Consider the following 25317-nt stretch of genomic DNA (forward strand, 5'->3'; position numbering starts at 1 on the left):
CGCTGGGGGTATTTGTCGCTTGGGAGAATCAAAGGGCTGTATTGGCGCTTGGGAGTAACAACGGGATGGTATATACTAGCGCATGGGAGTATACAATGGAGCAATTGGGCGTTGTTCTAACGTTGCGGAGGGCGTTGTCTAACGTTATGGCGTCGATGGGTGGCGTTGAGGCGTCGATGAAAGAGGGAAAAACTGAAGAAAAAAAACGTGGGAACGTGGCGATCCGGGCTTGACTTCATAAACGCATAAATCGTGCCCAATTCGCGCTTATTAACGGTCATTAGAGTTGAAACCGGTTTCATCCGGGTCCACTCAATCTCGAAAAAATCTCTCACGCGAGGTTCTACCGAATTGATATGCTGGTCTTTCTTACAACTACGGAGTACGTTTGTAGGAAGATGAGTGGACGGAGTGAACCTCTGATGAAGAGATCACTTTCACATTCCCTCTATCGCCTTCATTCCCCAGAATCATTCCAGGCAGTTCCGCTTGGCATTGAGCCTCTTGGCCCGTCAAAGTCTGACCCACCGGGGCGCAATGACCGGATTAGGCAAACTCTTCCGGCTAATGAACAGCAGCCTAGAGAAAAATGATAGTCAGGAGTAATGGGGTCAAAATACCTACTATGGACAGAGAGTGCCGACAAGGCTGCTTTTATAGAGCCATGAAGCCACTGTATTTAGCTGGAGTACGCAGTAGACAGTCCACCTGAAAGCCTCAAAGCATAAATCATGCACATCTAGGTTCTCCTCGTAGGTATCACCTTAAAGTCTCTCGGTTTGACGAACCATCTGTTTCTTGTCCTCCATCCATCAACCTTGTTATCTTGAGTCAACTCGAAATCAAAGTCTCGAACCAACACGGGAATCAATTTACTCATTTCCAACAATGGTATGTTTTTCCCAATGCAAGTTCTTGATCCCATACCAAACGGCATGAAGTTTTGCTCCATCAGCCTGGCTTGCTGTTCGTTCGCTTCGAGCCATCGTTCAGGTCTAAAGCTAGCTGCGTCCGGCCCGTAGACGTTTGTATCGTAGTGTGAGACCCAACTGTTCACACCGACATTTGTCTATTCGTCATATTAGCTCCACCCACTCAGCTTCATAATAAGGGGCCCTTACCCCTTCTGGAAAGAATTGACCAGCAAGTACCTCCCCACCCGGAGGAACAACACGGAAAATTGGAAACCCTGTTGCAGGATGAACACGCAAGGCCTCTTTCATAACAGCCTGAAGATATGGCATTGCCTGTGTTTCTTTGAAAGTCGGGTTACCAGTAATACCAGACGATTTCATCTCCTCTCGCAATCTCTCCATACACGCAGGGGTATGAAGCAAGTTGTACAGAATTGAGCTTAAACTGATAGCAGTAGTATCGCTTCCAGCGCCGACATTCGACCCAGCAGTGGCTAGGATATCATAGTCGGAAATCTTCTCGGGGTTCTGTGCCTGAGCTTGAACGACCTTCATAGTCATATGGCTCGGGAGATCGGCATGATAATTCTTCATTGTTGCCTTTGCCTCTTGAATATGTCGGAAGCTAAAGCCATTCGCGTAGCTTTGATCGATGCCAATGTATTTCGATAGCTTCAGGAACATTGGATAGAGCCAGACGTATGGCCCGAAGTAGGAACATACAGTGAAGGAGTCATCGAGGAACTCAATCATATTTCCTACGTCGTTGCCCGCATCGAGGAAGCCGAATCGATCGCCGAACTAGTTTGGTTAGTATATCACAAGCCAAAGGATAGCCATGACACGCACAGTAATCTTTCCAATAACATCAAAAGCATAACACTGCAACCAATGTCCCATATCAATGAGCCGGCCCGTTGACGCAAACTCATCTAGCCGCTGCTTTAAAATCTCGATGCAATTATCCACGAATGGCTCATATGCTACCAAAGATGTCATCGAATATAGCGAAGCAACCTTTTTGCGCTCATCTGCATGTTTCTTGGAGGACCTCTCGGAGAACAAGTTTGTTTTACTCAAGTCGCCGCTGAAGTTCCAAGCATCGTACCAGTCTGACTTTTGATATTTGGAGCCATGGCCGTAGATCAACTTTGTAGCCGTATGATCGGAGATGCTGTAAAAGTTCGGTGCCACACGGACAATCGGGCCTGTAGGAACGTATGAGTAAGTATGAGGGAGGCTGGTCAATAATACTTTACTTGCCATGTTCTTGATGCAGTCTAATGTTTGTGTGATGAAAATCACCACGTTTCATTTGCCATAGGTACCAGAGGTTCGTGAAACGACTGAGAGCTGGACCTGGGAGATAAAGACGAGCTGGAAATCTGATTATAGAAACAATGAGACGAAGTATAAGGGCTGCAATGCCTACGGGGGTAAGCGTCGAAAGAGATATTAATGACAACATTTTTCGAGATGGCTGCCACAGTACAGCAGGGAGAGATAATCCTATCCAAGTATGACGAAATAATTATCTGGGAAAGACAAGGTATTTTATATGGAGTATGGGTCCTCGGAGTTGCCATTTGTATGAATACAGCGAGGTTGAATGCCATGATCCTTACCTTTGCGCTGTTTTGGTGCCCGCTCACGTCGTGCTAAACCCCCCGAGATCCAATGACAATGTCTTTATTGATCAAATAGGGACAGATGATGACGATCTTCAGAGATCGTCTCTAAATGTATTACTCATAGTAAATAAATGTGAAGTTCCGGTCCGAAAACCTGAAGAAAGACAAATGGACAAAGTGTGAATCTTCCTCCCTACCCTCCATGCGAATCATGCTTAGCTCCTGATAGAGCCACCGCAAAACGTGAATTTTTACTCCCATGAAACCATTGTAAGAAAGCTAATTATTACTATATGTTTGTCTGCAAGATCCAATGCGAACATGGATTACTCTTCATCTTAGTAACAGATCAGGATGTTGATACCTCGCGAAATGGTTAGCCAGGCGCATCTGTTAGCCTAGTGACGAGATAATCAAGTTGATATATAATCCAGAACTCTATTTAGTAATTTATTTTACAGCACTATTCAAAATCTGACAGATCCCATTACTAGCCCAAACATGCTCTTCACGCAAAGTATCCCGATCCATCGTATCAACCTTGAAATTCCACGCCTTCTCCATGTCTGCCATTTCCACTTTGCTCTTATGCTTGAGTAGTGTATAGGGGAGATTGGTCATCCCTTTAGAGCTTCTTCGTCCAGCATGCTGCTTGACAGCTGGAGGAAGGGCCCAGCGGATTTCCTGGTTTGCATTTGCAATTCTTCGTTGATGATGTCCACGTACCCCAGATGCTTTGTTTCGTATAAATTGATAAGATCCGGGATTCCCGAGTGCGGAAAGACAAATGCTTGTGAACAGCATCCGAATTTAGCCATCTGGTCAACACCGTCCGGGATTGCAAGCATTGTAGCGCGACCTGCTGCGGAGAAAAAGGCCGATCAGGACAGGTGTGCAAACGCAACTGAGGAGAAGGATGGTTTCGTTTAAAAAGTCGGTCCTAATCGGAGTCCGATACCCGCTTATCTCCGGGCTGCCGTAAGGCGCGATGTCTAGGGTGAGAACGTTCGACGCCCATAAAAGAACTAGACCATCTTCTCTCGTCTGTTTCATCCCATGATCTTCATGTGAGTCTCCTAGTTTCCGATGGGTAATGGTTTGATTGATCCCAAAATGGGGGAGCAAATCTGTCATGGGCCTCATGAATCCACTCCAGGCGGAGATTCAAGGCTCGTAAGTCGATTTGTGGGCTGATGATCTCTCATAATAGAGTTGGTCGATGTTCAGACAGTCCCCGTGTTGAAGAGTAGACCCTTTGCTAGGGTCTCTTCAGCCACGTATAGCCCGCCCCATCTCGTGTTTTAACTAGATCACAGCTTCTGATAGATCATCATCGCCCTTGGCACTTCCCATTAAAGATAATCAGCATAGAGCTTTTGCTCAAGCGAAGAAAATGGGGGCGGAAGATGTGAGGTGAAACAGCCCTATTTAAGTCAGCCCTGAGTCGCAATTTCTATGACGAGTTTTCAAGTACTCTTGGTGTAGGGCACAAGGGCCAAAGCCTCAAACTGCACGTGGGCACAGCCGAGGGGGAGCTAATAGGCTAGTGAGAAACTTATAAGATTAGAAGATACATACACCATGGTTATTTGCATGGATGCATGCGGTAAACAAGAAAGGGGAGTCCATGTCCCAGGACCTTAGTTGGCCATGAAGACACGGGATACATGGGCCATCAGTTGGTGGGTAGGGCTGGTAGACTGGGATACTAGAAAGGCGGCCTAGAATAGAAGCCATTTTGTGGATAAGGAGGTGGGGGAAAGGGCGAGTTTGTAGGTGGAAGGTGGAAAGAGAAAAGGGGACATATATATTTAGGGGGGGGGGGTTCCCGCATACCAGTGTTGCTATTGATCGAGTACAACAGTACTCCATTGTCTTTGATCTATAGAAGACTGCTATTGGCCGAATCTAGGAAAGCTTGTTTGCTCAATAGCCACTAGTGTCGTGATTTATGCAAGACTACTATTGGTCGAATCTTCGACAACCCGGATATACTAATCTTAATTAGGAAGTCTACTAGACGTGGCTCACGTCTATTATCTGTATACTCCTAATCAGGGTTATTTTACTACGCCTAGTTAGTTGATCTCTACAAGCATTGTAGGCCATGCCTGTTCAGCTGATCTCTAAGTGAGATATTTGCAAGTAAGATGTTTGCAAATGAGCTGCCTCTATTGCTATTTCTGCATCGCCGTACTTAGAAAGATTTTCTCTATTTTTCAACCTATTCTTATTTAGCAGACTTATTCGCAGACAATATACCTCGGTCTACCAAGTAACCAAGTCAGTGGTCCTGACGCAAACCCACAGACGAAACTAAATCGCCTAATAGCATATGATGCTAACTAGTAGTCTCTGGAATATGAGAATTTTCAAAAGGACTGCGCTAGTCTGCAACAAAAGCTAGAAATCCCCCGGGATTCCCCCCGAGGCCTATTCTTCTACCGCAGGTCTACCACCCTAGACAAGCATTGGATAAAGTAGCGACCGCTTTCAACTTCCATGTGAACCAACACAGAGGAGCTCTTTCAAGCCCTAGTCACATGCAGGGCTAAATGTATCAGCTCTTGTCGCCACAAGAAGAATATTGGTCATATTGCGTACCATAGCATGCCTCGGGCCTGCACCGCGATTGTTATAGATAGAAACCACTGGGTAAGCATATCCTCATCTAAATGTGTCATTTTATAGGGTTGGGCGCGTGTAGTGACGATTGAATTGCGGCCATTGATATGGTCGGGTAGCGTGGATCGCGGTACGTCATACACGCGTGCGGCAGCAGCAATAGGAAGAAGATCTCTATTTTGAATAGCTTCGATTGCAATCTCAATTCTACCTTCTTGCTGGATTGAATTTTGCTTCTTTTTAGACCGGTTTGTTGACATGATAGGCGATTTAAAGTGGCGGAGTGAGCAAAGAGATGGGGGAATTAGATGGGGTGGCGAGCTTTGTGTCGATAACGTAAGACAGCGCAGATGGGGCCCCTAGCAGAGTGAGTGGAAACTGAAGGCGATATTGACTAGTACGTTAGGTAGTTTAACGACGGGGGCGTTTTGTTAGTATGGTTAAAGAATCACGCTGGGATTCTCCGTATACTATATATTGGTCAAGCAAATCAAACGTGAAAATATCAATTGATTGATTATAAGGAAAACAAAGCAAAGCTGTTGAGAGCTTTTACCGGCCTATATAGACAATACTCGACGGTAACAACGGTCGAGTCTATGTGTTTTCCAGAAATAAATACCAAGACTGAGATGCGAATCGCGTGTAGCTAACCATATCCCTATTACCATATATCTTTGCCATCACCCGAGCGCGCTAAGGTCACACAACCACGTCTGATAGAGAGAACCAGACGAATCCTTGGAGATAGTCTCTATAGACCAGGGGCATGTTACTGTGGCAGTCGGACCGTTAAGACCGGTAGCTGAAACAGTAATTGACTTGTCGCCGGAGTTATCTGACTCGACAGTGAGAGCCAGGACTTGGTCGAAAGTCATAACAAATGGACATCCCCATCTTGAGCAGAAGAGAGATAGATCAGCCGCTGGACAACTGTCCGAAGGCACCCCTCCACTAGAAACAAAGTCTGCTAGGGCTGTGGTTTGCCCATCAGTTACCTGTGCCCAAAGGCCACACCCTAGGCTCGGTTCAGGTCCGGGAAGGTTGCCAACGAGACCGGCGTAGTATCCAATTTGAACAGTATCCGCAGCGAATGTCAGCGTCGAGGCATGTATGAGCAGCGCTAGGGCTGGTAGTGGCTTTTTGAACATGGCCGCTATTACCAGAACGTAAGTATAAATATTTCGAAAAGAAATTTTGCTTCAAAAGTAGGACACAGATTTCGCTGACCTTGCTTAAGGGACGGATTTCAGATATGCAAACTGATAAATGGCGTCGAGTGGCAAACAGAATCGCTATCTAATGATATTTCTTCAACAATCGCGGGGGCATACGCCGTTATTTGTACCTCAAGGTGACCCGTAGCCGGAGACAGTGCCCCCAGGCTCGGCAAGCTCGGCGAGCGAAGTAAAACATAATAAAACCAATTAGGTTAAGTTGCATAGCCCGTGGGTGATTATATTTTACTTTTATTTTCTTCCTTTCGATTTGCGGAACTACCACCTTCCTTTTTTTGACTCTAGGCGTGAAAACGAGCGGGTTAACTGGCTCAGATGCAGCTAGCTCACTTAAGGGCTACTCTTCGCCCCGCTATGATTTTTTGTGATGAAATGGAAATTTAGAATGGCCTATTACATAAAGAAGCTACTCGAGGATCCTCTCTATTAGCTTCTCCAGAGGCTCTACTCATTAAGTATGTAGATAATTGTTAGTATGTATTTAGGATCTGGCACCTCTGGGGCGCATTATATAACTACGCAATCAGTCTAGACTGTACAGTTTCTAAGCCATCAACCTTAGCTAAATCCTAAAGGACGCCTTTCCCTAGTCTAGTCGCAGTTCTGTTACAATAGATTTCTGATGACATAGAGAAGCTTGTCCCTTATGATCCGTTGCACGTTATGACTTAATTTCTATAATTTTGCTATTTAGTGTCGTTCTCAAACCCTATATCGCACTATTGAAATTCCTATTGCTATTTGTAAATAAATGTTTCGTCTCCCGATCTATATCATTAACACCTCAACGTAATATCTCAATTCTTTTTTGAGGTACGTATGCTAGTGCCGGCATCGTCTGGCAATAAAAGAACAGTGTGGTAGAACTTAACACAAATATAGTGAGGCGTTGTCTCTTAAAGACAAACGCCAGCGACAATCTCGGTGACAAAGCTTGGCGAAAAGTTGCAGCGCTGACAATGAAGGAGCTCACTTATCCTCGGTCTTGTCCCGAGCAAAGACACACTTTAATCAACACGGCATGACGAAAATGCTTGTCGGAGAAGCTTTACCGTAGATAGTAAAGGCAACAAATATTGACCGATCCACTGAATCATGTAAGCGATGGTCAGTAGCTATAAGCTCCGTTTTGTGTGAATTGAGTCATTGGGTAGGGCATTAGCTAGGTCGCACTCGGCAAAAATGGAAAATGGGCGAAGTCAAGGGTGTGATCAATTTCAAGTTTCAAGGCATAATTTAGTGGAGATCGCGCATTGAATTCGGGCGGTAGACTTGACCCAAGCTGACGCCCCACTCGGCATCTACCAGAAAAGGAAAATGGGCAAAGTCAGGGTGTGATCAACTTTAATTTTCGAGAAATCCCGCCTATTTTTCAAAATATATATCTCGGGCGAGGAATACCCCACTCTTGATACCTTCTTCCGAAAATTCTATGTTAGACTCTGTTGAAATTGGATGTCTACTAAATTGGGAAGCATGCATATCAAGGCCGACGAGGTTGTTTAAGCCTGGCCCTCCTCTTAAGGAGTGAAAGACCCTATATAAATGAGAACTCTTTTCCTGAACTATACTCCGCTTGGTATGTTTAATGCTGATCACTAGATTCAGGCCTGTTGCGTCAGGTATCTAGTCTGAATGCGCCATGAATCTCAACAGACTCTTGTACGACTAGTAAATAGCGAGATTCTCTAAGTCCGACTTCTCCTCTCGGTTATTACATTTTATTTAGGGTCGCGATAATCATACTCTGGGATAGTTAAATTTTTGATAGGGTACGCCGCAACCCTAAGGTCCGCGAGAGCACATACGTAGGGCTAGTTGTGCTGCGAAGAAGTGAGTATCTCACTACATTTAAGACTAGAATATACGGTGCGTTTGAGAGGAATACTAGGAATAGCTAGTGCACGTTGAGTTAGTCTTTTTGTCAGATATACGATGATTCTCTATCTCGCCCGAGTATAAGGGTCCTGACACAAATCTAACCGAATTTGGCTAATATGCATGATGATGATGATCCAGGTCTACTTAAAAACTTTACTAATGCAGCATTGCTGACACAAAGCTAACCGGATTTGGCTAATGATGATTGAGTGGAGATAAAGAACAAACTCTAGTCGCAGGCCTCAAAGTATGCATCAGCCTGGAGTGGCGATTTCTGTCTTTTAGCTAAGCCCAAAAATAAACTATCGGTCGACTATCTTTATCTAGGATCTCCTTATTTAGAGAACGATAGTGGCAAGACATTTCTTAAGCACACCACTTCTCAGCAAAAGGTAGCAATGGCGTTAATCTTAAATAGTATCAAGCACACTTCGGTCACGATAGGAGGGAGCAGGGCGGAGCGGGCGATACAATGCAGTCGCTTGTGGAGCAGCGTCGATTACGTCCTTCTCTCAAAATTTTGGAACTGTGGAACCACAACGTGAAGCTTCCCTCGATAAAAACGGCTGGAATGGACTTTAGGTGACTTAATTCCGAGATGAAAAAGAACGAAAAAAAATGAAGCTATATAAACCCAATCACTGCCACTAGTCCCTCAAAAATATTAATCATCTCTTCATCTTTGAGTATCATCATACTATATTTTCAACAGAAACTGGCCTATCGCAATGGCAACTAAGTACGCCGTAGCTCATGAGTCTCCCAACGGCCCTGGAGACAGCCGTCCCACGGCCCTCCGAATCATTCAAGATGAGCATCTCGAGGGAAATCTCGCAGACAAAGTCATCCTTATCACGGGCTGCTCCTCCGGTCTAGGAATCGCGACTGCACGCGCACTAGCAAAGACAGGCGCCAAGCTCTTCGTCACAGCGCGCAATCCACAAAAGGCAAAAGTCGCCCTCGGCAATCTCCTAGAGTCCGACAGGATCCAACTCCTAGCACTAGACCTCAACTCTTTGGCCAGCGTCCGAGCCTCCGCTAGCGAGTTCCTGGCCCAGAGCCACCAAAAACTCAACATCCTTATCACCAACGCCGGCGTAATGGCAACACCGGAAGGCAAAACTGCCGACGGCTTTGAGTCCCAATTCGGCATTAACCACCTCGCCCACTTCCTTCTCCTCCAGCTCCTGAAGCCTGCCCTTTTGAGCTCCTCAACCCCTACCTCGCCTTCCCGCGTGGTCTTCGTCTCCTCCGTCGCCCACCGCATTTCAACCGTGCACATGGACAATATTTCTCTAGCGGGTGAATACGAGCCCTGGATAGCCTACGGGCAAAGCAAAACCGCCGTTATCTGGACGGCCAACGAGGTCCAGCGCCGATACGGATCGAAAGGCCTCCTCGCCTTCAGTCTGCACCCTGGAGGTATCACTACGGGTCTCCAGCAACACGTTCCCGACGAAGTGCAGCAGAATTGGGGGGCTGACAGGTCATTTGCGCTAAGGTGGAAAAGTGTCGAGCAGGGTGCTGCCACTACTGTCTGGGCGGCTGTTGCTAAGGCCTTGGAGGATCGGGGCGGGAATTATCTCGATGATTGTCAGATTGCGGGTCCGCATGATCCTGAGACTGGGCTCATGGGTGCTGGATATGCGCCCTGGGCTTACGACGAGGTGAATGCGGCGAAGTTGTGGAATATTTCGATGAAGATGGTTGGATTGGATGGGGAGAACTGATTTTCGAGGGTATTTATGATTGAAGAGGTCTTTATTGTGTTTGAATATCTTTGTGGCAGGTGTTTGTACAAATAGGGAGAGAAATTGCCCGGCTGAATGCTTGTTCTCATTGTATTTCAATAAAGATCATGACATTCAAGAAAAATAATTTAAATACATAATAGACTTTTAGAAAGTATGTTGTTGAATTCCCTTCTCATAGGGCTTGTTGACGCAATTGAGGCAATGTGGGCTATCAAATCCATCGCCGCCATCTGCTTGTAGAGGACGAACATAGTAAATGGTCTAAGTGTAGGAAATAACAAGCTTCGCTACTTAACAATTGACGATTCCACAATCATAAGTCAAAAATGAATTATAAATGGACTAGGAATTACGATCTAAAGAGAACACAACACGGTGTACGATTACGGTACAGGATAGATCGAAATCAGTTTCACCACTTTAATCTTGGGGGCATCTTCCAAAATCCGACAGATTAGCTGGAGAGAAAAGACACGCATTGTGGTAGGACGTAACTTATCGCCCGACCTTGCTCACCGACCCGCCAAGCGGCTCCAGCGGGGTGCGTACCAACATCCAAATGCGGAGGAAATAGCGATGGGACCAGTGAGAAAGAGTAACAGAATCTATATAATAATAGGATAGCTGCTAAATACATGCCTCATTCCTATTCAATTGATCTATTGTATCTCAAATTATTTGTAGTCAAGGTAGGTCTCTCCGAGCTATCGGTCATACGTCAAAGTCCAAACTACGATCATGCCTCTGCTCTATTTTATTTCTTTAATTGAGCTAAGTCTAAATCATGAGATGCTCGTACGTTGTATTCCTGATGCTTCTAGACATAAGAGCGGCCTACTATAACTGTCGTTATTCTTATAGAGTTACCAAGCTCTAACTCTAACTCTATCCTATAAGGAGTGATCTCTCTTTTTTTTTTGGTCAAACTAGCCGACCTTTGCATAGAGTCAAGGACCTTGCATTCTACAAGCAGCAAGGTTTGATGCTCGGTCCCCTAACTCGTGGCTGGTTTATCGGATGTGACGGCCGTAGCGTGCGGCCGCACTATCGCGAGTCCCCACACGAACCAACAACCAACCAACTGGCAAGAAGTGGGCAACCGATAGTAGCCCGAAGAGTAGTAAGCCAAGAGATATCCCACACAGTGCCTTCCTCAGGTTACGGGAATATCATGTGTCGCTCAGATAAGGTAAAGTTCCGTCTTTTAGCGGCCTAGACTACTTCCAGTCTCTATTATTCCTTCACTAGCTCTGGAAGGGCTATCGAACCTCGAGTTACAACCGAAACCTTGCGTTATTTGGGTTCGAATAGTCTTCCAGACCAAGGGCTATTACAGGGAAAGGTGCTCGCCGTCAAATCCGGGGCAAATCTAGGGAAATCAAGGTTTTACGTCACTATACGTCCCCGGTCAATCTATCCAATAAAAATCAGCTTCCTTATGATAAGTTACTTAATGGTAGGTTTTTCTGGTACTCGCCCAATGCTAGTAACTGCCCTGAGTTATTAGGTTATCTCATATCTCCTATATAAGCCTAGCTAAGTGTAGCTATAAAACCAGTAAACTTCCTACTGCTCTCGGTTCCGCCGGTACATTAATTAAGAAATTCGCATATGGAATTGTACTTCCTGGCCTACTCGCCAGTACGGTTATAGTTCTCCATGTGAGTGTAAGGCAACCTAAGTTGGCCATATTCTACTGACATTCATCGGTTCTCCAGCAAATATCTATTCGTACGATTGTCAAGGGGGTCTGAACATTTGACTGCTAACTCATTAAAGCATTGGGCAATATGGTTTGGCTGCACGTCTGCCGTCACGATATAGAGAACCTCTCAACCCTTTTTCTGCGTCATCTGCTACCAGATAGTGGTTTACCTCGCGAAATTAGTACAAGTCTTGCTCATTTTTGGGGCACTCATTCACCGCTGATCTATATTCCCGCCTGTCTATCGAAACGTAGCTGCATGTTCAAAGGTTTCTTATTCGCTCTTGCAAATAGAGTACACCACTGGTTACAGTACGTGTGCCTCGTTACGACTCTTTCGCATGTTCGAGCTTTTGATCTAATAGGTCTCCTCGAACACAACAACCATAAGTATCAACGTCTCATATATACTAATTCTGAGTTCCGAACCGCTATTTAGGGCCTATGAGGCTCGCATATACACATTCACTAAGCGGGATAATTACTGCTTTTGATCGATCAGCATTCACTAAATATGTGGTATTCTACTATCGGAGATCATCGAGGGCCAGGACCCAAGATCTCCGTCCTTTCGTGCACTGAGGTTACTATGCGGTGGGTGCTTCTTGGAAATCCATAGAAGGGTCTAGTCATTTCAAGTGGCGCAGTACGATTGCAGCAGTATGGCTTAGGGGAGATTTGGCTGCATAGATATGATTTCATCACCGGGCCGAAGTCTTATAATCGATATGGATTGCATCCTGGGAAAAAAATGTGGGCTGGGCTGGGAAGAACAATGCAATCGCCGCTGACCGTCGATGTTGTTCGGTGCGACCGATCGTGAGAGCTGATGTCCCTTCTTTCCATGTCTGTTGAGGAAAATTTATATTCATAGCCTTTCCGGCTTTTAGTCGTATCACTAAGTCTATTTGGATGTCTATAGTTCATACTGTAGTGCCCAGAGCGCCTTAGTAATTCACTAAAACCGAATCAGGCTTTCATATATAGGCATCGCGATCTTCACGTTCTTGGCCCACTTCTCAATATCCTCTACAAATCGTCAGGCGATGCCTATCTTCATTCCTTTCACAATGAACAGGTTTGGATCCTGATCCTTGTAGGCCTGCTCGAGGTCAAGGCCATTCTCGAGCATCACGTCACTGACTTGTCAAAATACAATTTTTAGAATGGAACATTCGACATTTTACACGTGCCACTCACCGTATTCCTCAATAGCGACGTCCCTGAGGCCAGATATCTCGATTGGACTCATTGTATCCGATTTTGACGTCGGCATAGAAGCCGAAACATCCGGGCTATAGGCCCGGCAGGGTAGGACGTTAATGTTAATTGGAGGATATGGCGCTCGCCCTCGGCTAGAGCGTATTTGCAAGTTGACCAATGGTGACAGGTTTGCAGCCGCCGTTGATGATAATCAGGTTTGCTGTGGGAATTTCTATCCGCTATTTTTCCTTTATAACTTTTACACATTGATACCCAGGCTATATATATACCCTCTTTACATGCGTTTTTTTCCCGCGCGCTCTCTTGACTCTCGCCTCCGTCGCCATCGTCGACAGCAACACCTGGGATGAACCGTCGGCGACGTCCCTCAATGCAAGAAGACATGTCTGAACGACTTCTACAAAGACGCCGGTCTTGAATCAAAGTGTGGAAGCCCTGACAAAGCCACCGCGGACTGTCTCTGCGGTGTTAAGGGTTCTATGTCGGACGTCGAGGATGCAGCCTCCAGCTTGAGCTCGTGTCTTTCAAGCGGCTGTGACTCCGAGGACCTTTCGGATGCTTCCTTCAAGCTCGAGGCTTTCCAAAATCGGTTTAGCGATCTCTCGACCCAGTGTACCAGCTCTGGTAAGTTTTCTCTTGACTCCTTGTATTTTTCATTATATCATGTGAGAATTCCAGGCTAATCATCAACTTTGCAGATTCCTCCAAAGGCGCTGCTAACTCCAACGTCCCTGGCCTCAAAGCAATGTTCGCTTCCGGAGCTCTGCTTTTCGGTGCGTCGATGATTTAAAATCTACAAAATCGACTTCGTGTTTAATACAATTTATTAACTTAATAATCCCGATATTTTACCCAAGATAGTTTCTATGTCAAATCTTCTTTGTGTGCGACTCTCCATTCTTCCTAAATTCTTCTGTCTTTACCCAAGACGATCTCACAGTCCCTTGTGGAGATGAGAGACTAAAATACGAGGCTCGTCGATGATCGGCGTTGCTTTAAACCAATGATAAGGACTATCACTAACCCTTTTTAGAAAGCGGCAGCAACCGAAGCAGCATGGTAAAATCGCTACAGAAGGAGAATTGAAAGTATTTGACGAAGTATTTGACGAAGTATTTGACGAAGTATTTTGAGTCGCAATGAAAATGCTGAGATATTTGTTCCATGCACCACAGCAAAAATAAGGATGCGGCGCCAGGCTTAATCTATAATGGTGAAGATCATGCGACTTAGAACCAAAGACACATTTACTAGTCTAGAAGAGTTTCGTTTATGGCAATTGAAATATATGCGGGGCAACACAGGGCGGATCTCAGACTTTTGTATCAGTTCATGTGCTGTATAAGGGCCAAGCAGGCCGGTCTAACAGTCTAACTGAGGAAACAAGAGGAACAGACGATGATGACCAACAGTGAAGTCCCATAGAAATAAGGATATCAGTCAAGGAATAATACAATTCACCCGGTCTACAAGTGTCTAACCCCAGCCCTTCCCCGCCAAGCCCACGCTATCCGATCCCGCTGATCGCATAGATCCGAGCGCATCCGCTCTCCACAAGCGACGGAAGTCACCAATCCAAAGCGTAAACCGATATCCAATGAAATGGGAATAGCCAACATGACCTCATGCATGACATCTAAGTATAGAAGTCAAAACCCCCTCTTTACTACCCCACCTCCCCAACTTCTTCTCACCATCTAATCTAATCTCACTCATTGAACCATCTATTCATCATGTCGAACGTTTACTTTGATGTTGACTATACGACCCCCAGCGGGCAGAGTATGTCAATCCCAATCATTGCATTGTGTCACTGTTTGCTAAAGGGTATATAGATGAATCATGGGGTCGCATCGAGTTCAAGCTCTACGACGACGTCGTCCCAAAGACTGCTGGTAACTTCCGCGCCCTATGCACTGGCGAGAAGGGCTTTGGATATGAGGGCTCTGCATTCCACCGTGTGATTGCGGGGTTCATGGCTCAGGGTGGTGACTTTACCCGCGGAAACGTGCGTATCAATATCCATAACCACGTCCACCTCCATCCACAATGAAGCTAATGTGCATCTGTCATAGGGAACCGGCGGCAAGTCCATCTATGGGGAGAAATTCGAAGACGAGAACTTCAACATCAAGCATACCAAGCCTGGTCTGCTGTCCATGGCTAACGCTGGACCGAACACGAATGGGTCTCAGTTCTTCATCACTGTGAGTCTCTCCTTCCGTCCTTGCATACCTGTGATGTGACTTTGACTGACTGTGTATGTAGTTCGTGACAACTCCCCATCTAGATGGCAAGCATGTTGTCTTTGGAGAGGTCGTCTCGGGACAGGACATCATCTCGAAGATGGAGAGTAAGAGCTTGGATCGAAGTGGGAAAACTGATGGGACTATCAAGATTGCTGCCTCGGGTGCTCTTTGAGTGTTCGGAGTGTGTTGGACTCTTGTCATGCTTGATTGTAGTCATACTGGGTAGTGCTCTGTATAGACTGCAATGGAAGTATGATATGTGGATATCGATCTGGGTCTTTTTGTAGATGAGCTTGTAGGTGCTGAGAGGGTGGACGGGTGTAAGTCTGTTGTTTTATGCGTGTGGGTGGCTCAAGGGGCAAGGCATGGGACGAGCTTGTGCTTGGCCATGTTGGCTAGGCCGCAATAAACACGGGTGGGAAGTGGGCTAGGGACAGGGGAAAGAGATTTGGCGTGGCTTCATTACATGAGCAGAGACGCAAGATGGCAAGGTGGAAGGCAAAAGACAGAGGGCAGAAGGTAGAGCATTAATGAACACAAGGGGCGGCAGGGAATAGCTTCATTTACCACAATGGTCGAATTGGGATGTGGGGAAGGAGGTATACCAGGAAGGGGGGAGCGAAGGTGGTTGGGAATAGCTTCAATCGTGGTTGTTGGCATGCAAGTGGAAGGAAAGGCAGGAAGGGCTGTCCTGGGGAAAGCTTCGTGTTTTGTGATGGGGCATGGGGAAGGGGGAAAAGATTGAAATACCTTCCACAACTCCAACAGCAACAAGCAGAGCCACAACAAGAGGCGGGAATCATGAAAATAACTCATGATCACAAAAAAGTCTCATGAACCCGGTCCTCTCCCAGGCACGTCACGCCAACATGTACGGCACACTACTAGAGTGATATGTTGACGCCCCAGTCATCGCCCCACATCCCTCAGATCAACTTACTAGTTACGGCCTTCTTCATCGAGACGGAGCAGATATCTCCCATTCGACTGAGTCCTGGCCTATGTGTAACGTTGGGAATCACCTCGTTATATGAACTTCAGACCGGCAGTGAGGCAATTTGACCTATCTATCTTCGCTACCCCGCAGGACGAAGACGGGCCATGACAACCACCTGAGCCACTGGTGTGAGTTGGTTAGTTGGGAGTCTTTTGTTTGATAAATATAGGGTGCGAGCTTGGGGGTTATGTCACGGGCGTTAGGAGAATGGCTGTATCTCGGGCTTGGGCAACCGTGGGGACTTCAGGTTTGGAGGATAATGGCCGAGAATGTGTATCGTCAGGGAGTTCCATTGTCAAGTAGCTTGAATAATCTCATATGGAGCAATTATGGTAGATAGACGTCGAGATACCTCCATCCCAAGTCCAAAATGAAGCAATCTGAACATCGAATGCCCCCAACCCGGCCAAGCTTCTCCCCATACAAAATCTCAAACAGGAAATTCCAGATCTGAAGAGCTAGGGATCGAAACCGGCCCCTGCCAATGTTTTTCCTATGTCCTTCTCCATGCCTACCCCCAAGTCTCTCATTTCACAGCAACAATAAACAGCCGAGGAAATTTCAACAAGACCCTCCCATCAACAGAGACAGGGTATGCCTTCTTGATTTTCTCGAGATATGCCTCTAAAAATGCCTCCTTTTCACCCCCCTCCAGCGGATCAATAAACGGCTTCAACCCAGCCCCCTTCATCCACTCCACAACAGACTCAGGCCCCTCAACCGAATGATAATAACTCGTCTCCCAGATATGAATCTCGGCACAGAATGGTTTCAGCCGATCATACATCACCTGCACAGACTCGAGTTCAATCCTCTCCACCCCAATCAACTTCTTGGCCCACGGACCCTCCGCCGCTGTCTCGCGCATCAAGACATGCAACGGCTCATTCAGATTATTCGGCACCTGAATAGCAAAAGAAGAGCCCGGAGCCTGTGGCTCCAACAGCCGCTTGATAACCGCGATTCGGTCGTCTGCCGTCAACCAATGGAACACGGCGCTGGAGAAGAAGAGATCAACGGCATCGCCGGCCTCTGGCTTGTACGTCGTCAGATCTGCGACATGAAATTCCCGCTCTGGAAGAACAGCCTGCGCTTTCTTGATCATATCCGGTGAAGAATCCAGACCAGTGATCTTTGCATCGGGGAAACGTGTCGCCAGGACTTCTGTTGAGTTCCCCGGGCCACAGCCCAGATCGATGATTCTCTTTGGTGAGGAGAGAGGAACCCTGTCGAGCAGGTTGTGCGCTGGAAGACTGCGTTCATTCTCGAACTTGAGGTATTGGCTCGCGTTCCAGTCTTTGGCTTTGGTCATTGTAGTGTATGTGCGTGGGTTTATCCTTTTGCTGAGAGTGGATAGTGTTTGGAGGCGGATTGGCATAGCTGGACTGATGATCGGAGATTCTAAGGTTTAATTGACATATCCTGGATAATATTTGGGCTTCTTCGGTACTTATACTTGAGGACTGTAGGGGTGAGGTCTGCAGATGAAAGGTCCAGAGCGGTTATCGGACATTTGGTCAGCATTTGCCGATCTTTGGAGTCCCCGCATACTCCGCCCCGCAATACTCAGAGACGACATACTTCAAAGCGAATTGAAAGGGTCATGAAATTGATATTCAAATCGTATTTTGGCATGTCGGTATTCTCTCTAAATGGTGTGATCAATAGCTAGCACGGCGTCATTGCCTCACGAAGCCTCCAGGGTCGCGACCTCTTCTCTTTCTCCCCCATAGTACCCGTCCAACAATGACCACTCTTGTCTCTCATCTTCCAATCCCAAGTAGAAATAAATCGCGAGCGCATGAATCAGTCCTCCGGCTCAAAGAGCCCTTTCTCAATTGCTCTGATCAAGTCCGGCAATGCCTTTACTGTCACAGTCCTTCCACTGATAGGATCCAGCACGGTAGCACGGCTTACACCTCTACGTGTACGATTCAAGCCTATCTCTTGTAGGGAATGCTTCAATTGCAGAAGCATCCCTTCCTCAAACCCGGTGGTTGTGTTGATATTTCCTTTGAACTGGGAACCAACTTATGGCCTGCTGGCGTCAATGGCAACTTCCATATTATCTGCTGGATATGACCAAAGCTGTGGAAGAAAGAAATCTCGCGCTGGATGACTGAGTGATGCGCTCGCCATACATTTCTACTTGGATATTGAAAGACGGAAGATGAGAGAATGTTCAGTAGTGGCCATTTGAGAAGAGACAATCTCTACATGCCATAATACAAGGTCTTTGAATATTCCTTCATATTTGCTGTAATTTGTGAAATGTCTTGACATCTACAGCAGAGATTCTTCGGGACAAGATGACAAGGCAATCCGCCGATATCGCAAAATAAACCGTGGTTACATTACAGCCCGCGAAGAAAGAAGATGAGCCGGGTAAGATCCAAAATGTATTGATAAATAATCTAGCCAAAACACAACTTGATCTAATAGAAACAGCACGTCGGACATATCCCAAGGGAGCCACATGGCTCTCCATTTAGTTGCTGCCAACCAAGTTGCCGAGCAGGGACTCAATCCAGCTCAGGACATCCGAGGCACTGTCAGTAGGGAAAGGCAGAGCCGAGCCAGCAGCGCTCGGGGTAGCAACGATGGAGCTAGGGACCTCGGAGGGGGAAGCAGCCTGGCGAGTACTAGTGGCAAAAGTAGTCTGAGCAGCGACGGGAGCCGTGACAGAGGTCTCGATAGCGATGGCAGCAGAGGTGCTGGTAGCAGGGGCCTCGGTGGAGGTAGCGGTAGAAGAAGTCGAGACAGCGACAGCAGAGGTGGTAGCAGCAGCAGAGCTGACGACAACGCTGGAGCTGGAACCGCTGGAGGAGCTGGAAGAGTCACCGCCGAGAGTGAAGTCGACACAGGACTCGTAGGTCTGGTCGATGGACTCGGCGTACCAGTACCACTGCAGAACACAGTCACCGGCGGTACCACACTGGCTACCGAGGTCCTCGGGGATGGTCACGGAGAAGCTGGTCTCATCGTCGGTGACACCTGTGGCGGTGGAGGCATAGACGTCCCATGAGATGAGGGGCTTGCCGATGACAGAGTTGGCCGAAGTGTCGACGACGGAGACGTTGGCGACACCGGTGTGGGGGGCGCGAATGTCAACAGTGAAATCGACCTTCTGACCGGCAGTGTAGGACTGGACGTTGTCCTTGTTGTCGGCGAACTTGTAGCCCTTGCAGAGCCAGATGTCACACTCGGCGGCGTTGTAGTCGCTCTGGCTGGAGGCAACCTGGAGCTCGCCCTGGATGTTGCCGTAGTTGTCGGACTCCTGGTTGATCTGGACCTGGTTGCCGCAGGCGGAGGCCATGGCGGAGCCGGGCATACGGGCTTGAGGGCTAGTGACGAAGCCGTGGGCGTTTACCATGGAGACCATGCTGGCGAAAGCCAGGGCGGGAGTGAATTGCTTCATCATTTTGATGGATATGAGATTGAAGAGAATGGAAGTGAACGGTAAACCGGTACCGATGAATGTATAACGAATGAAATATGCACGGCCACAGACCGGTGTAAAAGAATGTGAATGAGGGGGGGAAAAAACTCAAGAAGGACTGGCCAGCATACTCAACTGGGCCGTCGTGGGCGTAGCCGTTATATAGCCATGGACCATGGTGAAAGCCCTTCACCCCATTAATCAACTACAAACAGTGCGGACTCCACAGTGACGGTCATCATATGGCCAGAGGGACGCAGGTAGCTTGAAACACATTGGATATAATTGAAGGGAGAAGACTGGCGGCAAGTGAATATCCAACTTGACCGATTCTTCCGAGACAAGCCCGATGTTCTCGAGCTAGGGCTTGCCAAGCATGGCCCACGCGCCGAACAGGGATGAACGTTTCAGATTGATGGAGCTGCCAAGTGACAGTTATACAGCTGTAAGTCCTGTCATTGATGGGTATTCTGTGTAATTAAGCATGTGGAGTCAAAGAGATGATCGCGGGTCTCGGGCGTTTCCTCAATTTGACTCTAATCCCGACCTATAGTGGCCCAGCATCTGCCAGGGGTTTGTGAAACTAACTAGGTACTTTGGGAGCCTTCGATAGTTTCATATTAAAGAATGGATAGATATGTCTTGGTTTACCTATCAGATTGGCCGTTATTAATCATGGACTAGCCTGAGGACAGAGTAAACGAGTGATATTATGGAACTAGGTCTTTAGACCAAGCGCCGCCTCGAATTTCGGAGTTTTCTATATTGCCATATCTTATTCGCTTTCTTCGCCGTGCTTACGCCATAGTTCTATTCAATACATGACTGGCTTTGTTGTCTCGGCCCCCTGAATAGTATGCCTCGGCCAACGGGGTATGGAGATATGAACCATCCAGGCACGAGGATTCGGAGACCTTGCTTCCATGATATGTATACTTCTTGAATACGAGATCATTTGAGCATCCAAAGACAAGTTCTTAACAAGACTGGGTAAGTAAGACAACGTGGGAGCATTGAAAAGTCAATCGACCCTTTTTCTAGAATACGGTCATCATGCATTGAAGCACATCGCCGCTGTCTCGATCAACCAAGTCCCAACTCAAACCAATATTCCAACTCGCCATCTATTGGTTTAGCTCCAGGTCAAACACAATCTTCCCCTTCGCATGACCCCCATCCAGCCTCTTGAACGCCTCCTCAAACTGCTCCAGTGGCCAAACACTATCAACCATACCCCGACACAACCCAGCCTCAACCAACTTCGTTACCTCCTCCAATTGCCTACTAACAGGCTGCATGATAAAAAACACATCTTTCACCCCAGACCCCTCAAACCCAGCCGGACAAACCCCCGTCGGCGGCTGATAAATACTCAGAACAACACCACCATCCTTAACAGTCCACCAAGCGTCAGCAAGAGACTGCCGTCCAACACAATCAACAACAACATCAACAGAATTCCCATCTCTCCCAGCCCACTCCCTCAAATCAACACTCCGATAGTCAAGCACCTCCCCAGCCCCAAGCCCCCTAACAAGCCCAACATTCCCACTCCCACAAGTCCCAATAACCTCCGCGCCCAGTATCCTAGCCAACTGCACAACCCACATCCCAACACCACCAGAAGCAGCAGTAACAAGAATCCTCTTCCCCCTCCAGGCACGCTTAGCCTCCTCAATCCCCATTGCCTCCTCATCCACCCCATCCCCAAAAACATGAACAAGAAGAATCTGCCAGGCAGTCATGGCAGAAAGCGGCACAGAAACAGCCTGCACAAAACTCATTCCCTTCGGCATAGTCGCCAACTCATCAGTAACAGCAATGGAATAATCCCGCGCATTACCCGGCCGGATATAATTAGTGCGTGTGTACACCTCCGCGCCCGGCTGGAAGGGCGAGTCTGCCGGCGCGGAGACGACTATTCCTGCCATGTCCGGGCAGGGGATTAACATGCGCTCGGTTGGTGGGGGAAAGTTCTTTGGCCAGAGGAGTTCGCCGGCGCAGGGTGAGCACGCTTTTATTTTGATCAGGTGTTCGTCGCTGTTTGGGGTTGGTGTTGGGGGTGGAGTTGTTGTTAGGGTTAGAGTTGTTGATTGGGCGGATTGTTGGGTGAGGGCTCGGATTGTTTTTGGAAGAGTCATTTTGATGTTGGTAGTTATTGAATTTGAAGAGTTGAGATCGGAGATAGAAAGTTTGGTTATAAGAGTGTAATTTGATTGAGTCGTGGTTGATCTGATCTGATGGATGGGGTTCTTATACCTCGATGACGTTCCGCGATCCCGGATAGCCTATTCATCATAGCCTAACCGGAACATGGGAGATTCAGCCACGGATCCAGAAACGAAATGAAATGTGGTATTATCACCTCGTATTCCCTTGATTCTCTGCGAACCATATACTATCTTCCAGCCGAAGCCGCGGAGATGCGAAGACGCGAAGACGCGAGTCGCGAGTTCTGGGCTAGAACAGTCTTTCCATTTGACATGATCTACCTATAACGTTATACGCGAAGCGAGAACACTATATCGGCATACCTCATTCTTGTGTAAGCTGTATATAACGCTGTTTAACGTTGAACGTGAATCGAAACTCTGTAAAGGCAATGCTCAAGGTATCATAACGAATGAAGGACGAAGACTGGGGAATAGCTATGCGCCGGCGATATAGACAGAACGACAATCAAGAACAAAAGTCCAAAAATACCAAAAAAGAAAAAAGACGTATCACTGCCACCCGTTTGGTATCAACGCTCCTGCTCAGCAGGCTGGAAATGCACCCGATCTCTCTGAGACTGATGCTGATTCCTCCCATCAGAATCCTCCGCGTAGTCATCAGCAAAAGGATTCTGAACCTGGAAATCCTCAGACCTGTACTCATACCGGCCCGCATTACCAGGGGCTGCCGTAGCAGTAGGAGTAGCAGTTGCACTCGACATTCTACCACCAGTCATAGCAGTAGACGGCAACTCCGCAGCAACAGGCACCGGAGGCAAAGGCTGCTCCCTCGGCGCCGCAGCCCCAGAAGCAAAAGGCAAAGGCTGAGACGTGGGCTCAGGCGAATTGACATTCGAAGAACCAGGCGACGAAGACCCCCGAGCCTTGCGCGCCTTCAGCATAGCCCGCTGCTGCTGCGACAAAGCAACAGAAATCTCATCGTTGGTCTCGATAAGCGTCAACAGTGTATCCTCATCAGGCGCAGGATTCGTCGAATGAATATACCCCTGAATGAGCCTCGAACCGGTGCGGCACCGATCCACAAACTCCTTCACGAGATCATTATCCTCCAGCTCCGCCGCCGGCGTCGACTGCACGAATTGCGAGAGCAGCTTAGCCGAGTTCTTCGCTTCTTCGATGCGCGCTGCTAATTCTTCCGCGTTGGGCAGTGCATTCGAGGGCGGTCGAGCAGCATCTTGCGCACGCGCACCTGCATAGGCATTACGGTGCGGATTCGGATGCGGAGGGACGGGCGGTGCAACGCCAGAAGCCATAGGAAAGCGATCAATCTGAGATCAGCAGCTGGGAATTAGCCTTTTACATTGTCGCTCTCCGCGTGCAAATTCCTGACATGGAGATCAAGAGTTATTCAATAAAGGCTCACCAGTCCACGCTGCGGCTTCGACTTTTCCTTCGTCCACATCTGCAGCAGGAGTTTCAGGTCCTCATCCCAGCTGCGCTGTTGCTCAAGTGTATCCAGGTACTGGCGGAGGTAGCTCTGCACGTGCCAGTCGCGACCAGCGCGGAGGAGCTCCTTGATCGTGGAGACGAATTTCGCGTCGAAGTTGCGGGTGAAAGTGTGGCCAGGGTTGTCGACTAGGATGCGGGTCAACATGAGGGCATTGTATTGGACGTTGTTTGGGGTTCCGGCTGGGTCGGCGAGGTATTTGCGGATTCGGTAGGCGGCTTCTTTGGCGGCATTGGGGCTTGATTCGGCTGTTTCGACTATTTGAGGGAGGTGGACGAATTCGTTCCCTTGTTGGTTCTGGGGTTGGTTAGTGAGTGTTCGCCGAGATTCCATGGTCCATGGGAAGTGCGTACCGCGTCGCGAGAGGAACTGTTTGATTCGCAGAATGCAGTCTAAGTTATTGGTTAGTTAGGTTCAGGTCGGTGTGATTGCTGGGCGGACCAATTCTTTTGCGATTATGGCTTCTGGTGAGTCGTCGCGGTGGTCTACACTGTCGCTTGAGCCTAGATTGATTAGTGAAGTTGCTGGGAGCGTGGAGACGAGGAACTCACTCGAGCGCCTACTCAAAGAACCCAGGAAGCGCTTCATGGTGTCTTTGGTCAGGGGAGTTTGGAGGAAGAAGAGCAGTCACAAGATAATTTGGGGCTAAATGGGGGGCCGAAGCTTTCGCTCTGCAGACTAGTGAAGAAAGGGAGCCTCGCTAAGAACATGGTCCATGAGGCAGCAAAGGGAACCAAAGTCAATATATCTATCTCAAGTGGCAAATCCGCGTACGCAATGAAGCCATCCAAATGCCAAGGCCTCTCTCCAGGCTCCAAAATATCTGATGGATGGATGTTTCTATTCCCGGTGACTCAGCCACGTGCCGATGTACAGAGTACACGCCAGCCATAGCGTCGATCACCAAACTGCTAAGTATTCAGTACCTCAGATCGAGTATCTACTTCATCTACATGATATCAAAATCACTCTAGAGCATCAGCCATCTCCCCAAGAGTCCCAAACCGCCAATCAAAAATCGGCTCCTCCAGATTCCCCATCGTAGCCCCAGGCCTCTCAATCCAGACTGAGTGAATCCCCACCCTCTTCGCAGGCTGATGATCATGGAACTGACTCTGGGCAGTCTGCAAGACCTGTGCGGGACGAATTCCAAATTCTTTTTCCACGGCTGCGAGCATATACTTGAAATTGCGTAGATCGGGCTTATAATTGCCGATATCCTGTGCAGTGATCACCATATCAAATGGTACACCCTGTAGACTCCCGCTATTAGATTTAGCGAACGAGGCCCGGTCCACGTTTGAGAGGACGACCAGCTTGTAGTGCTTTGATAGACGGCGCAAGGCGTCTACTGTATCTGGGAAGGCGGGCCATGATCCGACTGAGTCGCCGAATACTTGGCTTTCTTCTTTGCTGGGAGATTCTAGTCCTAGGCGGGTGGCGAGGATTGGGTGGATTGTTGCTAGGAGGGTTGAGTAGGGCATTTCTGGGGTTGACTTTTGCTGGATGCTTTCAAGTTCGTGGAAGACTGTTAAGAGATGCTCACGGGTGAATTGGGTTGTTGCGTTTGAGAGGAGTGGTTCAAGAGCAGTGAGGATGCCGCCTTCCCAGTCTATTAGCGTGCCGTAGACGTCGAAGCAGAGGAGACGGTAGTCTTTGAGTGACATTTTGTAGTTGATATGTGGACATATATAATGGTGGTGTGAATAGCATCAGGTACAGTGGAATTGTAAGACTTCTTATACAAATTGCCCCGCATGTAGATCTGCTGAGGCAGTCCTTGGCATATGCATTTGATAGATAGTAGCTCTGTCGGGGACCCGAAGTGGTCTAGTCAATCTGGATTTACCTGCCTTAGGTAGATACTAAGGTGGATATACTCAAGACGACGCACTGAGATAACGGATGAGCCTGCCCTATTGCTTACTGCAGGAGGAACTGCATCTACACTAGAAGCAAGTCGAAGTAAAAAATAGAAT

General features: G+C 47.8%; 11 protein-coding genes across 11 annotated transcripts; 3 read left to right on the forward strand and 8 right to left on the reverse strand.

The window, feature by feature from the left end:
• Positions 1 to 739: 739 nt before the first annotated feature.
• N7508_009719 (cytochrome P450) lies at positions 740 to 2382 on the reverse strand (the record flags this gene model as incomplete). The annotated part of the gene is made up of 4 exons (XM_058467782.1): positions 740 to 1069; positions 1122 to 1715; positions 1764 to 2194; positions 2220 to 2382. 4 exons carry the CDS (start codon positions 2380 to 2382, stop codon positions 740 to 742), a joined length of 1518 nt encoding a protein of 505 aa, XP_058315628.1.
• A 3471-nt stretch (positions 2383 to 5853) lies between these two features.
• Positions 5854 to 6321, reverse strand: N7508_009720 (uncharacterized protein; the record flags this gene model as incomplete). The annotated part of the gene is made up of 1 exon (XM_058467783.1): positions 5854 to 6321. One exon carries the CDS (start codon positions 6319 to 6321, stop codon positions 5854 to 5856), a length of 468 nt encoding a protein of 155 aa, XP_058315629.1.
• Positions 6322 to 9017: 2696 nt separating this feature from the next.
• On the forward strand, positions 9018 to 10019 carry N7508_009721 (uncharacterized protein; the record flags this gene model as incomplete). The annotated part of the gene is made up of 1 exon (XM_058467784.1): positions 9018 to 10019. The coding sequence occupies one exon, from the start codon at positions 9018 to 9020 to the stop codon at positions 10017 to 10019; it is 1002 nt and encodes a 333-aa protein (XP_058315630.1).
• A 2768-nt stretch (positions 10020 to 12787) lies between these two features.
• On the reverse strand, positions 12788 to 13000 carry N7508_009722 (uncharacterized protein; the record flags this gene model as incomplete). The annotated part of the gene is made up of 2 exons (XM_058467785.1): positions 12788 to 12891; positions 12949 to 13000. The coding sequence occupies 2 exons, from the start codon at positions 12998 to 13000 to the stop codon at positions 12788 to 12790; spliced, it is 156 nt and encodes a 51-aa protein (XP_058315631.1).
• Positions 13001 to 13451: 451 nt separating this feature from the next.
• N7508_009723 (uncharacterized protein) lies at positions 13452 to 13762 on the forward strand (the record flags this gene model as incomplete). The annotated part of the gene is made up of 2 exons (XM_058467786.1): positions 13452 to 13596; positions 13671 to 13762. 2 exons carry the CDS (start codon positions 13452 to 13454, stop codon positions 13760 to 13762), a joined length of 237 nt encoding a protein of 78 aa, XP_058315632.1.
• Positions 13763 to 14705: 943 nt separating this feature from the next.
• On the forward strand, positions 14706 to 15393 carry N7508_009724 (uncharacterized protein; the record flags this gene model as incomplete). The annotated part of the gene is made up of 4 exons (XM_058467787.1): positions 14706 to 14754; positions 14808 to 14980; positions 15048 to 15179; positions 15241 to 15393. 4 exons carry the CDS (start codon positions 14706 to 14708, stop codon positions 15391 to 15393), a joined length of 507 nt encoding a protein of 168 aa, XP_058315633.1.
• A 1351-nt stretch (positions 15394 to 16744) lies between these two features.
• Positions 16745 to 17530, reverse strand: N7508_009725 (uncharacterized protein; the record flags this gene model as incomplete). Its single annotated transcript, XM_058467788.1, has 1 exon — positions 16745 to 17530. The coding sequence occupies one exon, from the start codon at positions 17528 to 17530 to the stop codon at positions 16745 to 16747; it is 786 nt and encodes a 261-aa protein (XP_058315634.1).
• Positions 17531 to 18706: 1176 nt separating this feature from the next.
• N7508_009726 (lytic polysaccharide monooxygenase) lies at positions 18707 to 19639 on the reverse strand (the record flags this gene model as incomplete). Its single annotated transcript, XM_058467789.1, has 1 exon — positions 18707 to 19639. One exon carries the CDS (start codon positions 19637 to 19639, stop codon positions 18707 to 18709), a length of 933 nt encoding a protein of 310 aa, XP_058315635.1.
• A 1142-nt stretch (positions 19640 to 20781) lies between these two features.
• Positions 20782 to 21798, reverse strand: N7508_009727 (NADP-dependent oxidoreductase; the record flags this gene model as incomplete). Its single annotated transcript, XM_058467790.1, has 1 exon — positions 20782 to 21798. The coding sequence occupies one exon, from the start codon at positions 21796 to 21798 to the stop codon at positions 20782 to 20784; it is 1017 nt and encodes a 338-aa protein (XP_058315636.1).
• Positions 21799 to 22400: 602 nt separating this feature from the next.
• N7508_009728 (VHS and GAT domain-containing protein) lies at positions 22401 to 23926 on the reverse strand (the record flags this gene model as incomplete). Its single annotated transcript, XM_058467791.1, has 4 exons — positions 22401 to 23159; positions 23255 to 23635; positions 23692 to 23730; positions 23780 to 23926. The coding sequence occupies 4 exons, from the start codon at positions 23924 to 23926 to the stop codon at positions 22401 to 22403; spliced, it is 1326 nt and encodes a 441-aa protein (XP_058315637.1).
• Positions 23927 to 24303: 377 nt separating this feature from the next.
• Positions 24304 to 25005, reverse strand: N7508_009729 (putative haloalkanoic acid dehalogenase; the record flags this gene model as incomplete). Its single annotated transcript, XM_058467792.1, has 1 exon — positions 24304 to 25005. One exon carries the CDS (start codon positions 25003 to 25005, stop codon positions 24304 to 24306), a length of 702 nt encoding a protein of 233 aa, XP_058315638.1.
• Between the last annotated feature and the right edge of the window lie 312 nt (positions 25006 to 25317).

Source organism: Penicillium antarcticum, assembly GCF_028974205.1.
Source record: "Penicillium antarcticum strain IBT 31339 chromosome Unknown utg000009l_segment0_segment0, whole genome shotgun sequence".
NCBI classification, from domain to species: Eukaryota; Fungi; Ascomycota; class Eurotiomycetes; order Eurotiales; family Aspergillaceae; genus Penicillium; species Penicillium antarcticum.